We start from the raw sequence: 15,388 nt of genomic DNA, 5'->3' as shown, positions 1-15,388 counted from the left end.
TCAGTATGTCTCACTAAGACTTGAAAGTAAATCGATTTGTTCACGGGAGATAACTAACGTTGACTAATTGGATCGGCTCGTTACATTGTTGTTGAAACGAATGCCGCAGACGCATCGCAGCGAAGTGATTAGTATCCTTCCGCTAAGTGGCAATCTGACACGAAATAGTTCCAGTGTTTTTGCTGTATTTTGCATCGTTTACTATTTAAGTTCACGATCACAAATACTCACTGCCAATGTATCAATGTATTGTCAAGCGAAACAAACTACCCGTGCTGACATGTATTTTCACTTATATTTCCATATTATTGGGTGTATGAATTGCAATTTATAGATCTTCCGAAGATATTCCCGCTTATTGAAGTGTACAAAATAATAGATGTGTTTATATGAGACCATGCTGCCAAACTTGATATTCTGGTCTTGAATGTGAAGTTTTATCATTTTGTCAAGTATGTATGTGCAACATTGGAGCTAAAAACGTACCGTGAAACGAAAACATAATACAATAAACACGGATAAAGAAGCGAGAAAGGTCATTTTGTACTGTTCAGTGTAGAAGACAATGTTGTGTTAGTGAAAGAAAAGAGCAAAATTTACGAGTATCAAGGTATGTATGCACCTCACGGCTAGCCTGGGTCTCCTGACATTCAGGTTCGAACCCGTGGCAGGCTTTTTTACTATTTTGGAATGGATGAGGATGAGATTTTGCCTGATTAACGTTATGAAATAGAGTCAGTGTCAGTGATTCACTGCTTGCAAGATGGTGAAGGCATGATGGAAACAGGGCAGGCAGGTTACTCAATGGAAGGCTCCTATATGAATCAGGAGATAAACAGCTATGGGCCCGGTCCCACTAGCCAGGGCTCAGATGCGTACATGCGAATGAATGAAAACATGCATATGCCACATTATAATTCTTATAATAGACCAGGCTACCAGAGTATGGAAAGCAATGATTACGGTAATGTCAATTCAGGGGTTGGCGGGTATCAGCCCGGGGCCTACTCTGGCCCACCCCGCTCAAACATGGGGCACATGAGGCACGGTTCTGGTGGTGGTATGGTACCTGGTCCGCAGGGCTACAGCAGCGGTCTGCCTCTAATGATGTCTGGTCAGAGCATATCCCAGCAGTCGGGACCCACTCCGACTTTAAACACACTGTTACAGTCACCAAACACCCAACCTCACTATAGTAGTAATTATGACGGCTTCAGTGGACCGCACAAAGGGTCTGATATGGCGTCAGCAAACGGTGGCTACGGAATGCCACCGGGCTGGATGCAGCAAAGTCCCAGAGGGATGGGCAATTACTCTCAGATGCCTATGCCAGGTTCCTCTCCGTATAGGGGCCAGGTAAGCCAACGTCATGTTTGATGATGTAATCTCAGTGTTGACCGTGTTCTGTACTGAATGACTGCTGTCTGGGTGGTGTTCCGTGCCGTTCAGTCTGACCATGTGATGTTCTCATCTATTAAAGTAGTCTCTGATGGAGTCAAACCTAATTTTTGTGTTCCTTGGTTTATTGTTATTTTATGTTACTTGTGTGGTTTATAGTTGCATTCATAGAATGAAATTTAGCCATACAGTTATCATTGTGTGTTACTTGTTGTTGTGGTTGTTACTTGTTGGGTGTTTCACTGTTCACGCCCTTTCAAAATATATCAGGTGATTAATTACCTTGTTATTCTTTGTACTTAGTATGTGCTTATATGTAAATAACTTTTTATGCCCTCGGATCGAATGATCGGGGGTATTTTGTTTTCGGTCTGTCTTTCTTTCTGTCTGTCATTCCTTCATTCTGTCCCAAAACTTTAACCTTACAGTAAAGTTTTGCAATAACTTTTGAAATATTGAACATAGCAACTTGATATTTGGCATGCATGTGTATCTCATGGAGCTGCACATTTTGAGTGGTGAAAGGTCAAGGTCATCCTTCAAGGTCAAAGGTAAAAAAAAAAGCTGCGCATTATGGGGCATTGTGTTTCTGACAAACACATCTCTTGTTAAAGAGGGCATTGATGAGTTATGTGGCAGTGCCTGTTGTCAAATTATTTTGAATACATCAGTTCATTTTCTATTAAGATCATGCATGAATGACATTTCTTCAACAGCCCATTTTAAAAATTAAACCTGGGTTGTCCTTTGTTGTGGACTGATGTTCATAAAAGTTATGTGATGCTCTTTTTATGCTTTGACTGAATAAGATTTAGGTTTGCTTTATAAAATATTTGAACTGCAATTTTGTTTTCTCTTGTAATTGGTGTATATAACCTGTAATTGAACTTACTTCTGTTGTAGTAATATGTGCTATTTTTGGACTGAAAAATTCCCAATGTTATGTAATTTACTTAAAGAAATGTGGGTCATTATGCTAAGGAAAGACAGCTTTATATTTGTCCTCCTATTGACCTCAAAAGTCACACAGAATAGCAACCTACTGACTCATTGTTAATGGCAGATGCACATACAACATGTAGGCTTCTGGATTCTGGCTGTAGTGTATGTTTTAGCACTCATTACTATTAGCCATAGAAGCCAAAGAGGATGATATAAAAAGATTGGGTTCTTATTACAGTATAAACTATTCTTTTTGTCATATTATTGTTTAATATATTTTCTAGTAATTTTGTCAATTAGTTGAAAAAAAAATGTGTTGTTGTAGTTGTAATTTTTTAATTAAATATTTTCTGAAGAAAAAAAACGTCAGCATTTATATGGTATGACAAGACTGTTTGCATTGGAGAATGTGTTCAGACAATTCAAAGCAAATGTTTGTACATGTTTATATTGGTTACATTTTGGGCATGATGCTTAACCACTCAAACTGCAGACAGAACCAACAATTACCAATTTATTGAATGAATATTATACATAGTTGAATAGATACTTATTGATAGGACATTAATAGTCATAAGTACAACCCATTATTCAAGTTTATTAAAATACTTGATCCTGTCACATTAACTGTCATGCTGATTGATATCTCCCCTAGTCAGCTGTGCAGCTCATAAATCCACTGTTTACATTCTATATTAAGTACACAAAATCCGGGTTTTCCCAGATTTCATTTTCATGACTTAATTATCTGTATATTGACCTCATTGTTCCCGCAAAGATCTATTGATTACCAGAGCTTGTAATTGTATGGGAGGTCACAGAGTGTCAGTAGACTTCTCAAGATTATTTTATCTCTGTTCAGCTGAACTGGGGTGATTGAAGTGGTAATCTGGCTAATGTATAGTCAGTCTCATGAGGTTTTGTTGATTTTAAATGCAAATATGAACGCATTGGATTATATCTGTTTTAAGCAACAAATGATAACAGTACTTCTATCTTGAGTTAAAATTCTGTGACAACAAAATACACAAAAATGCTTGCTTTTTTAAGTAATTATAAATTATTATTTAGCTAGATAGAAATTAGTTTGCCTTTTGTTGTGATTTATGCTTACAGTTTCTTATTGAAAAATAAATTATTTGGAACTTGGTGACAATGTTAGCACTTGGTGACAATGTTGGAACTTGGTGACAATTTTGGATCTGGGTGACAATGTTGGAACTTGGTGACAATGTTTTCAGGATTATTTAAATGTTTTAAATATTATAATTATATACTGCTTTTATTTTTAGCTCGGCTGTTTTGGGAGAAAACCCGAGGTATTGTCATAGCCAGCCCGCCGTCCGCGTAGGCGTCATGCTTAAACCTTAACATAGGCTCTAAAATCAAAGTGCTTCCACCTACAACTTTGAAACTTCATATGTAGATGCACCTTGATGAGTTCTACACGCCACACCCAGTTTTGGGTCACTAGATCAAAGGTCAAATTCACTGTGACCTCTAAAAAAAAATCCGACAAGCTTTCGCAGCCGAGTGTTGGCACCTGTTACACGGTGCTCTTGTTATTTATCACTGCACTTGAAAACACAATGTCAGCTTGCAGTGTCACTGCAAAAGACATAGTCTTACAGTGGGAAGTTTAGTGAAGGCATAGGCAACTGTTTGAGAACTGCTTCGTTTGTTCAAGGCTGTTGCTTATGGCTATGCCTATGTATTTATCCCTAATTGGCTCTTGCTGCATTTCCCACTCCAATTTTCTGAACATCCTGATTGTAAGGGTCTGATCAGAATAGAACGTTTTTTGTCCGTTACTAGTAATGAGGCAAGATTGATTGCATGTAAAAATAAAGTTAAGATAAAAAAAATTATTACAATCAGGGTTTTTCATAAGAGATGTTGATCAATGGGTATTTGTAATGAACAATTCATTTTAAACCATGCTGTGTACTCAAAACTTACACCAGCTTTTTCATTCCCCAACTCAGGTATTTAAAGTATAATTTTTTCTCAAAATCAATATGCTATGGCCTCTTCCTAATAAGAAGAGAAAAGCCATGTGAAAAAGTGGTATCTTAAGTTGCAAATTTTCAAGAACCATTCAAATAAGCCCTTTTATTTTAACACTTTAATGCACGTAATTAATTCCTGTGAACATGTTGCATTTAATTAAAATTCAATAACTCCAAATTAGCCTGTAGCCTATTAGACTTGAATAACTTGTACTGCACTAATTGCCAGTAAGTGTGTGTGTGTGTGTTCTTTTATGACATTATCTTGCCCTGGCAGGCTCCTTGCTGATAACAGACACTTGGTGTACACCAGTTGGTGTGTGCTAGAGTGATAGATTGCTTCAATGATATTATTTGGAAAAACCCAGACCTCAATATTCATTATAACACCAACTGGGAATTTGTGAGGATATTTATAGCTCATGCTTTTGTTGATCAGATAAAGGTGATTAGCAATTGTATTGTTGAGTGACTGTTGTGACCTTTGTTGTGTATGGTAATGAATGAAGGAATGTGCTGGAGTCTCCTGATTAGGCTTTTGATACAGTGTTCTCTTGATTTTTTGAACTGATTAATACAGAGATATGGCTTTAAAAGCCTATTAAGAGGGGCATTTATAGTTTCACCTTTGATGAATGCATTATATCATTCTACTCTACTCTACTTTGCCATTTGTAAGTGCAAAAGTAATTATTTGTGTAGAACTGAAAATAAACACAAACATGTACCATTACAGTAGGGTAAGATATTTTATGATAATTGGAATCATACCATAACTATAATGTTTGGAGTCAGAATAACTTAACTTTAGTGTTCATGCTTTTTATGCCTTAACTTGACACTTTTAAACACTGAGTCTTAATTGTTGGTGTCAGCAAAACAAAGCAAGAGTTCAAATACAATTTATCAATTTATTTTGGTTGCAAAGCAGCATTGATGTTTTTCATCTTTGCTTGAAATTGAAAGTTAGACATTTGTTTAAGTTGCTTAGACACTATGTTGTAGGGTTTCATTCATGGTGTGCAGTAAGTAACTAAGTTTCTAACTTACCTAGTTTATAACATAATATTAGCAGACTTACAGGCTGCGAAGTTTCCAAGTAGTCGAGTTTTTGCAGCAGACATTAACTTTCCATTTCAGAATCAAAACTACAATCAGTCCGGCTACCCCCAGTACAGCAACCAGGGCTCTACACAGCCATCCCCAGGTCAAGGTCAAGATCAGGGGTCATCGCCTCAGCAACAGAGGCCCACCCCACAGACCTCGCCCCATCAGTCTATAAGCCCTGCCCCATCCCCCTCCCCAGCCCACAAACTTCAACACAACCGATCTCCAGGACCGACAAGACCGAAGCATCCATCGTCTCCTGGGAAACCAGGTCGGTCGTCCGGGCGATCAGTGTCACCTTCATCAAGGTCATCATCCAGTCAACAGTCCCCGCCTGGCCATCAACAGTCAAACTCCCAGCATAATCATCTATCTAGTCCAAAGGTAGGGTTGTGACAGTGCCGGTGTATGTCATTGTGAGTTGGTGTTGGGGCAATGCAGCCAGTCTCCGCTAAGTAATAACACTATCAGCCACGTTGGCTTGGTAGCTGGATAGCTAAGTTGATAGAGAAATTGATTTTAAATTTGAGAATCTCAACATTACGTGGTCCATGGAGTTTTTATGTCCCCCACTATAGTAGTGGGGGACATATTGTTTTTTGCCCTGTCTGTTGGTCTGTCTGTTGGTCTGTTTGCGCCAACTTTAACATTTTGCAATAACTTTTGTTATATTAAAGATAGCAACTTCATATTTGGCATGCATGTGTATCTCATGAAGCTGCACATTTTGAGTGGTGAAAGTTCAAGGTCAAGGTCATCCTTCAAGGTCAGAGGTCAAATATATGTGGCCAAAATCGCTCATTTTATGAATACTTTTGCAATATTTAAGATAGCAACTTGATATTTGGCATGCATGTGTATCTCATGGAGCTGTACATTTTGAGTGGTCAAAGGTCAAGGTCAGAGGTCAAATATATGTGGCCCTAATTGCTTATTATATAAATACTTTTGCAATATTGAAGATAGCAACTTGATATTTGGCATGCATGTGCATCTCATGGAGCTGCACATTTTGAGTGGTGAAAGGTCAAGGTCATCCTTCAAGGTCAGAGGTCAAATATATGTGGCCCAAATCACTTATTTTATGAATACTTTTGCAATATTGAAGATAGCAACTTGATAGTTGGCATGCATGTGTATCTCATGGAGCTGCACATTTTGAGTGGTGAAAGGTCAAGGTCAATGTCATCCTTCACAAGGTCAAGGTTATCCTTCAAGGTCAAACATCATATAGGGGGACATTGTGTTTCACAAACACATCTTGTTTTAAAAGCTCTGAAAGCTTTATTCATACAATTGATTGTGCAGTTTAGTACTTAGAGATCTAGCAAAATGTTATGTCTCGGAATCATTCTAGCCATACTACTCTCCCAAATGTCATAGTTGATGTAGATGTAATGCACTTCTTAGATAAACTAGCATGTGGGGCCAGTTGGGCAAAGGTCAAGGTCAATATTGCTTAAGATAGATAATGAAGTTTGGACTCAATAACTTTTGTTTTGATTAACAAATTGTAGGTAGCTTTCCTGCAGAACTAGGGTGGGATTGCTTTTTGGGCCAGTTTGGCTAAGGTCATTGTTACTTAAAATAGAAATATGGAGATCAGCTCAAGCCCTTACATTTGGATGGGGGAACTGTGCTGTATTTGTGTGGGTTGGTAGCTTAGACAGAGACCTTTCTTTCAAAATTAATTTAATTAATTGGTAAAAAGTTCAAACTCTTCTGAAAAAACTTACTTCTACATAGCAGGAATTTGTTACTGGGTATTTTGGCTATCCATAAATCAGTTTGCATATCAGGCTTTTCCCTGGGGCCTTTTAGCACTGGAATTAATGCATGTGTCGGAATTTCCAAATAAAGGGAATGGGAACCCCCCCCCCCCCCTTAAAAACATTTAAACCAGTTGCCCACTGTGGGTCTCGGATTCAAACCCGTTGCCCACTATGGGTCTCCTCCCCTTTACCGTAACAACTTCATGGAGAAAGGTCGTTAGAATTTTTATCTCATCGAAAATACTAAATGGTGAATTTGTGGTACATTTTCCTCATTTTGCAAATACATGTAAATGCTTTATTTTATTACAAATTAAAAGGCATGAAGATTAACATTATCAACAATGTCCTAACTGTTTTTGTGGTGTAAGTATTGCACACAGTGTGTGGTTTTCTGCAGATGTATGTACTCTGATTGAGCTTGAATTATGAGTTTGAACTTTCAAACCTTAGCATGTATTGGTCCATTCATCATTGCAAAAGCTGTCAGCATGGCCATTTAACAGCTAATTTTTTTCAGCATTCATAATTTGATTCGTTTTTGTAAATATTTTTCCATATAAATTGTGTTGATCCATCGATCGTAGCTAACAGAATTCCACTTTCTTACTAATTTATTTTTTATTGTATCATCAAATTTGATAGAATATTTGTTTACATATGTAGATCAAGTTCGATAACCAGCCAAATAGAACCAGGCACTTCAAAGTAAATTCCCTTTGTACTACAAACAAAAAATGGAAGTTTGCCGTTTCTGCTCATTTATTGGTACAGTTTTCATTGATTCTTAACCAAACTCTCCCCTCTTTTTGATACATAAAAAGAAGGCCAAGTTTGATAATAATGAAAATCATTTTAGACACTTGAGAGTTATTGCCCCTGTTATATACAAAATTCATATTACAACGTTTCAGCTGTTTTAAATCTTTCATTTTTCACCAAATCTTCATCACACTTTTCAGTTATACAGTGCTCCAGCTAGGCCTCAATTGAAGGGCGCCGCGCCCTGCCCTCCCGAACCTCCGCCCTGCCCCCCCGAACCTCCGCCCTGCCCCCCCCCCTTTAAAAAAAATAATTATTTTTTTTTTACATTATGATAATTTATAAATCTCTTATTATATTGTAATTAGTTTAGTCCTCATTGTAGACATTACACTTGAATGGTTTATTAATAATGGGAATAATACAATTATTTATAACATATAAATTAACATGCAATAGAAAGCATTCCAGAAACACCCGCGCGCTCGAATGTGCCCTTTTCACAAAATACTGCGCATCGAAAGTGCCCTTTTCACAAAATACTGTGCGTCGAAAGTGCCCTTTTCACAAAAAAGTCCCCCTGCCCTTTTCAAATCCTAGCTGGAGCACTGGATATATTTGTTTCCATTAAATGGACTTACCCGTACAATACAAAACCTAGACAAAAAAAGCATCCCATGGGGTCCATTTTTTGTGAAGGGCGTATAGATCTGTCCATAACCTTGTTTATAAGTGCTTCTATATGAGTTAATTAGTGGTGTTTAACTCTGCACAGAAAATATATTTGTTTAAAGAAAATGTTCTTGGTTTGTTAAACTCATGTTTCTAAAAGTTCATAATTACAACTTCTGTCACATTCATATGAATGCTGCATTCTGATTGGATAATTTGTTCACGTGACCGGTTTTTCATTTTCCGATGAACCCTCTTCGTATGCAAATTGAAACATGAATATTCATGGTGCTACTTTCTGGTCATAAACAAGTTGCAAAAATGACGTTATGTTTTGCGCGAAACTTAATGGCGTTTTTTATTGGTCAATAGCGAAGTGAGGTTATATTTTTGCGCGAACTTCAACGATATACCCGTTTGACGGAGATGAAACTGAAACTGAAAATAGAGAGTCATACGCTAGATTAAAAAGGACTTTTATGACCCTTTCCACGATAGAATTTAAGCTTTAAGATCATTTTGTGTTGTTATTATAAGAATTGAATAGCATTTTTCTGCATTTCATCGGTGTATGAACTGTCATGAAAATTACACCTAATTTATGCATAAACGCACAGTTCATACACCGATGAAATGCAGAAATGCTATTCAATTCTTAAATAATCAATCTGTTAAATTAAAAGAAGTTGTGGACTTCTAGATGATCCATCACTTGCCATTATATTCATGGATTGACCATAGGGAAATGACAATTAGAATACACTGGTAATCAGTAGATCTAGTGTCATGTAGAAGGCCTTTTCATTGAGCCAGGTCATGACAAAATGGGTCTTACAGCATATGGAGCCAGTGTAGCACGAGGACTGGCCCCGTGTTTACAAAACATTTTTTGCAATCGAAAATCGATTTTGCTTGTCATTGAAAATGGATTTTCAATGAAGTTGATAAGCAAAAATGAAATCGATGTCAGTTAAAATCAATTTTCGATTGCAAAATCCTTTTGTTAACATGGGCCAGGCTGCGCGTACAGCAGCTACCCTGTCAGGGGTGGCGAAATCAAATGTCCGAGTTGCCCGAGTCGTACATTTGCTTGTCTGGGCAACTGACTTTTCAATTAAGTTGTCCGTGGACAACAAGTTTTTTAAAAGTCGGGTCCAGGTATACAAAAAAATACATTGTATTAACCCTCACTGCGCTATATACCCAACTGATAAGAATCTCTGCTGGTACTGAATAAATAATGACTGATTCCAATATTGATAGGTGTGTCACTTGGCCACCAATTTCCAACATATTTTGAAGAAATAAGTCCACATAACCTATATGATCTTTAATCAGCAATGAATTGCCTACACATTGGTGATAATGACATTGTGAGATTTTACCTGTCTCACCTGTGCAGGTGTGCTAAAGGTGTGACAATAAGGGAAAAACTGAATATTTTCAATAACTTTATTCTTTGATAATTATTTTAACATGTTTAAATACCTTTTCAGAAAGGAAAAACATAATATAATAATTATTACAAATATTTTTCATGAAAATGTGCATTTGAAAGCTTAAATAAAACAAATAACAAGGTATGTCACAGGTACATACATTTTCCAAATCACACCAGTTTGCACTCTATAACTTCAGAAGACAGAAGCATTTTAGCTGACTAAAATTTGATAGAAATGATAAAGATATTGACCTAATCAACAAAAGTACAATATAATAGAAGAGTTTTAGATTCAAGCAAATACACAGGTGTAATAAACTGGTTAGCTAATTACAGGTGTTTATATTCTGAAGTCACAAAACTATATCCATTTTTTTGAAGTCTTCTGTAACAGTTAGTCACTAAAAGTGAGAATTTTTACACTGTGTTCATATCAATCACTCTTCTTCATTCAATTGGTAGTTTACCAAAGTATGGTATCTCTCAAAGCAAGGCACCACACACAAAGGTTTCTCACAATCCTTGCACCAATACCTGGTTTCGCGGCGTTTTCTGCACTCGCCTGGAGCATTGCGCTTTCCGCTGTTTTGGTTGCAAACAATGCACTTCCTTGTAGGGTTTTTAACTTTTGCATCTTCTTTTGCTGGGATGAGGGCAGGGAAATGGCGTTCTGTGAGGCGCTTCTCCTGATCACGATGGATGGATGGACGTCCCCGTGGTACCTTCACCATCTCATGGCTTGCCATCAACTGCTTTGCCAGCTCAAGGCGAAACTTGTAATGTGTCAGGGGTCTTCCTTCATGTTGTTTCATGTATATGATGTAGGCATTTGTGACAGCAAGATTGACAATGTGGAAAAACAGTTTTAGCCACCATTTGTTTGTTTTCCTTGAGAAGCTGTAGTACTTCCCCAGCTGATCAGAACGATCCACCCCACCCATGTGCCTATTGTAATCGAGTATACACAAGGGTTTCACAACTGGATCACCACTAATACGGTCAGTCTTTGTTGTAACAACCATGGTGTGATTGTGTTTAGTTGACAACATACAAACGTCCCTCTTATCTGTCCATTTCATTGCCAACAGATTGCCTCGTTGCCTGAAAATAACGTCACCACGTTTTGTTTTTGTTTTCAGCGCCACCGGCACTTCACGTCGATTCAAGCGGACAGTTCCAACTGCTGCTGTGTTCTCTGCCGACAATCTGTCAAAAAGGGTTGGTGATGTATAATAATTGTCCACATACAGACAGTAGCCATGGTTGAGAAGACTTGCCCTACGTAGAAGTCCCATCACAACGCCATACGAATGACCCAACTGCACTTCACCAACTTCTGCGGTAGGGTCAGGATCAAAGTCTGCACCAGTGTAGACGTTGAAGTCACACACATAGCCAGACTTACTTTCACTTGTAATATAGATCTTTATACCAAACTTGTCTGGCTTGTTTGGTATGTACTGTCTGAACCGCAAACGTCCTCTCCACGGGACCATTCCCTCGTCAATGGCGATGTTCTGGTCTGGAGTATAGGTGTTGCGGAACCGAGCTGCAACCACATCATAAATGGGTTTTACCTGAAATAAAACAATAACATCATGATTCTGAAATACAGAATGGCTATATCCAAGAAGAATACATTTCTATATGTATGATACAGGCTTTTATTTTGTGCATGACACATAAAATAAAACAATGTTTCATGTCAGATGCAACAGTTACGCCAAGAGTGGACACGAATAATTTTTGTTTGCAATGTTTGTTCTTTTCATTGACTATGTGTTACAATTAAATGTTTACTTTTAAATGCATATTTATTAATTTAAAAATATAATAAATAAGTCTTGTGTAGCCATAAAGGCTTGTGTTATTTGTTATTTTCAAGTGTTTGTTATTCTGTTCATACCTTGTACAGAGGATCGAACCCATCTTCAAGTCTACTGGGAGCAATGGAGTTGTCAGCCAGGTGAAGAAAGGAAAGGATTGACATGAAACGATCCCTTGTCATTTGAGTTCCATAGATGGGAGTGCTTTCATGTTTGTCAGTAGACCAATACGAACTTATGCAGTGTTTGTCAACAAGGCCCATCAATATCGTCATTCCCAGGAATTTTGCGATCTCATTTCCACTAGTGTCTACCCAAGAGTTCATGCGGGAGTAACGGGAGGGAACCTTTTGCGCTCGTATCTGCGAGAAATAGCGATTTGTTTCAAAAGCTATATTGGTCATGTCTGTATTATTTAGAAACACATTGAAATGTTCTAATGGAGTAGCGTCCGTCACCAGTTCAACTTTCAAACCACTCTCGCCAGTGAATGGCGGAACGAGTGGCTCCCTCACTTCACGAGACCAATTCATGTGTAAGTCGCTCGGGTAGTCCCTATCGTTTTCAAAATTGTCAGCTTCAAACTCAGGACACATTCTCTCATTATTTACAACCAAGTCTGCTTCCTCAAAACCTTCAAATTCGCCGTCGGAATCATCATTTCCGAAGTACGTGTCGACTAAATTTTCATGCTCCGCCATCTTGAACAAATTTGTTTTGACAATTTCTTTGTTCAATCTCGTTTTCAAATTTCTTGCGCAATATCCGGAATTTCGTTACTATTTTTAGGACATTGCTTCATTTATTCATATTTTGATTGGTTAATATTTATATACGTGATGACGTTGACGGAAACCCTATAAACTTTTACGAAAATAATCATCACTATCGAAAACGGGTTAACTCGGTTCCCGTCATATACGGCGCATAGTAGGGAACCGAGTTATCTCGGTTCCCGCGCATTGAGGGTTAAAGCCGTAATTTAGTTTTACAAAACCGGATGTTGACATGCGATTACATTGTCAGTGCTATTTGCGGAGCAATCAATCTAAAATTATTCTATAAGAGACTAGGAGCATGCCGCATGCTGTTTATGAGACCACAAAGCAGTGGGTATCATAATAGTGGAAAGTGTAGCTCCAGATGAGAATGCGCTAATGGGCAGGCTTGTTGGGAGCTACACTGGCCATATATGGCATGAGACCCATGTTGGCATTGCGCAGCTCAACTTATCCTGTTGGTTATCAAGCTGTAGAACATTGATGTATCTGTTGCTGACTGTCATGATTAACCCTTTACCACTTAGATATGTATTATGACACATTTGTAGTGCCTTAAAAAAATTTTTAATTAAAGACCTTTCGAATTTGTATGCCCTCGGTAGGGCGGCATATAGCAGTTGAACTGTTTGTCAGTCCGTCTTTCTGTCAGTCTGTGCATCGGTCTGAAAACTTTAACATTGGCCATAACTTTTGCAATATTGAAGATAGCAACTTGATATTTGTCATGCATATGTATCTCATGGAGCTGCACATTTTGAGTGGTTCAAGTTCAAAGGTCAAATATATGGCTTCAAAGCGGCGCTGTAGGGGGCATTGTGTTCTGACAAACGCATCTCTTGTTAAGGCTTCCTTTAAGCCTACTTGTTAATTGTTAAGCCTACCAATGATCAGCAAATAGCATAAAACCTGAGCAGCCGGAGTTACTCACAGGCTGTTCTTGTTTTATGCTGTTAGCACATAGCCATATTCACTTTGCTTCTAAGTGGGAAGGGTTAAAGTCTACCACTACAGTACATGAAGGGGCACAGTCCAACTTGTAAAACAAAATATAGCAATTCTAGTTCTTGTTTTGAATACTCTCATTCATGTTGTTTTTTTGCATGGTCCTAACCCTTGAAGATGACTTTTTCAATACATTTACAAATGATTAGAGCAAATGACTGTATTGTGTTAATTGTTGTTTAAACAGCTCTTATGAGATTTTCTAAATTAATTATTAAAAATAGATATTTATATAAATGATTTAGTATACTGGTAACTTCAATCCTGACTATTGAATAGAAAACAAAACAATATGGAAATAGTAGAGTAAAAACGTATTCGCAAAGTAAGAGATTAGTGAGGAAAATAAACATGTGTTTTCTTTTGTTTTCATAAATTCAACAATTTCAAAAACAATAAATATATTCTTAAGAAAGTCATTTTTAAAACATGTTGACAACAGAACATCTTATGGGATAACTGTAAATAAGTATATATTTAATAGTGTCAATAGCAGAAAACTTTATGTACATGCTTATGTTTTAATTGGTACTTATCTACATGTTTTAATAACATGTAAACAAACAAATCATATGCATACTATCACAATTTCTTCAGTTTAACTAAATAAAGTTCTGTTTGATTGTTTGCTTTTCAAACAACAACAGTGACTTTCACATTGTGAGCTTTAAACTGGCAATATGGAAGTTAATTCAACATAGCCAGCTGTAACACCACTGCTAGACGCTAACTTTGCCCCGCATCGTGTTCTATGCTATACAAAGCCGTGTTGAAGAATGCCTTTGTTAGAGTGTACACATGTACATAGAGGAATGATATCGCTACATATATGAGGTTATTTTCTACTTTCGGTTTGACAGATCGTCACCTAGGGTTGGGGAGACTTTTCTACTTTCAATTACAAGTCTCTTATAATAATATGGCACAATTATTTGTGGGGAAATCCCATCTGTTCTTTTCTTAATTTTCTGTGAACATTTCGCAAATTGCGCTACGAAGTTTTTAGTCATTTTCTTTACACCACAGCATACAAGCTAGGCGAAGTGAGTTGTCTCCCATATTCCTATGTAAATTGAACGCAGAGAAACAATGTCCATTATTTACAAGATTTTGTCCCTGAAAATCGCCCGGTTTCTTTTGCCGTGTCGCTACTTATTTCCACCATGTAAACTTTGTTACGATTTAATAAGTATTTAAATTAGTTCATTTCTAATTGAGAAGGAAAATAGACGAACTGATAAGGCAACATTAACACATTTTACGGTGTTGCTTAATTTATTTGATATCCTGTAAAAAAACACCATCAAAACTAATGTTATAAAAATTTATCGGAGGTAAACAACACAACAAACCACACTTTTATTACATAATAATATTAATGACATTAAAGATAAGTTTTTTTAACTATCTTTAAAATAAATGAGTCATCTTGCGCTTTCAGTTTTACTTTAGTATAGTTCATTTGTAAACAAAAACATTAAAACAAATAATATGCGCAAGAATAATATTCAATAGCTTACATTTTGAATAATGAATGATCGCTTTATGCGGTTTTCTATACGAGAAAACAAACAAGCGTTGTTCATAGAGAGGGGAGACAAGCCACTTGCCTTCAGCAATTCGCATGTTGTTGGCTTGATATCGATAAAATGTTCGTAGTGCGGAGAACTGTGGG

General features: G+C 37.2%; 1 protein-coding gene across 1 annotated transcript in view; it reads left to right on the top strand.

The window, feature by feature from the left end:
- Nucleotides 1-315: 315 nt before the first annotated feature.
- Nucleotides 316-15,388, top strand: part of LOC127849858 (trithorax group protein osa-like) — a 52,163-nt gene continuing 37,090 nt past the window's right edge. The window contains 2 exon segments of the mRNA XM_052382610.1: nucleotides 316-1,356; nucleotides 5,490-5,840. Of these exon segments, the coding sequence (XP_052238570.1) occupies nucleotides 805-1,356; nucleotides 5,490-5,840 (903 nt within the window). The 5' untranslated portion in view covers nucleotides 316-804.

This window comes from Dreissena polymorpha, chromosome 11 (assembly GCF_020536995.1).
Source record: "Dreissena polymorpha isolate Duluth1 chromosome 11, UMN_Dpol_1.0, whole genome shotgun sequence".
Lineage (NCBI taxonomy): Eukaryota > Metazoa > Mollusca > Bivalvia > Myida > Dreissenidae > Dreissena > Dreissena polymorpha.
Note: the sequence above shows the minus strand (reverse complement) of the source record. Positions and strands in the feature narration are given on the sequence as shown.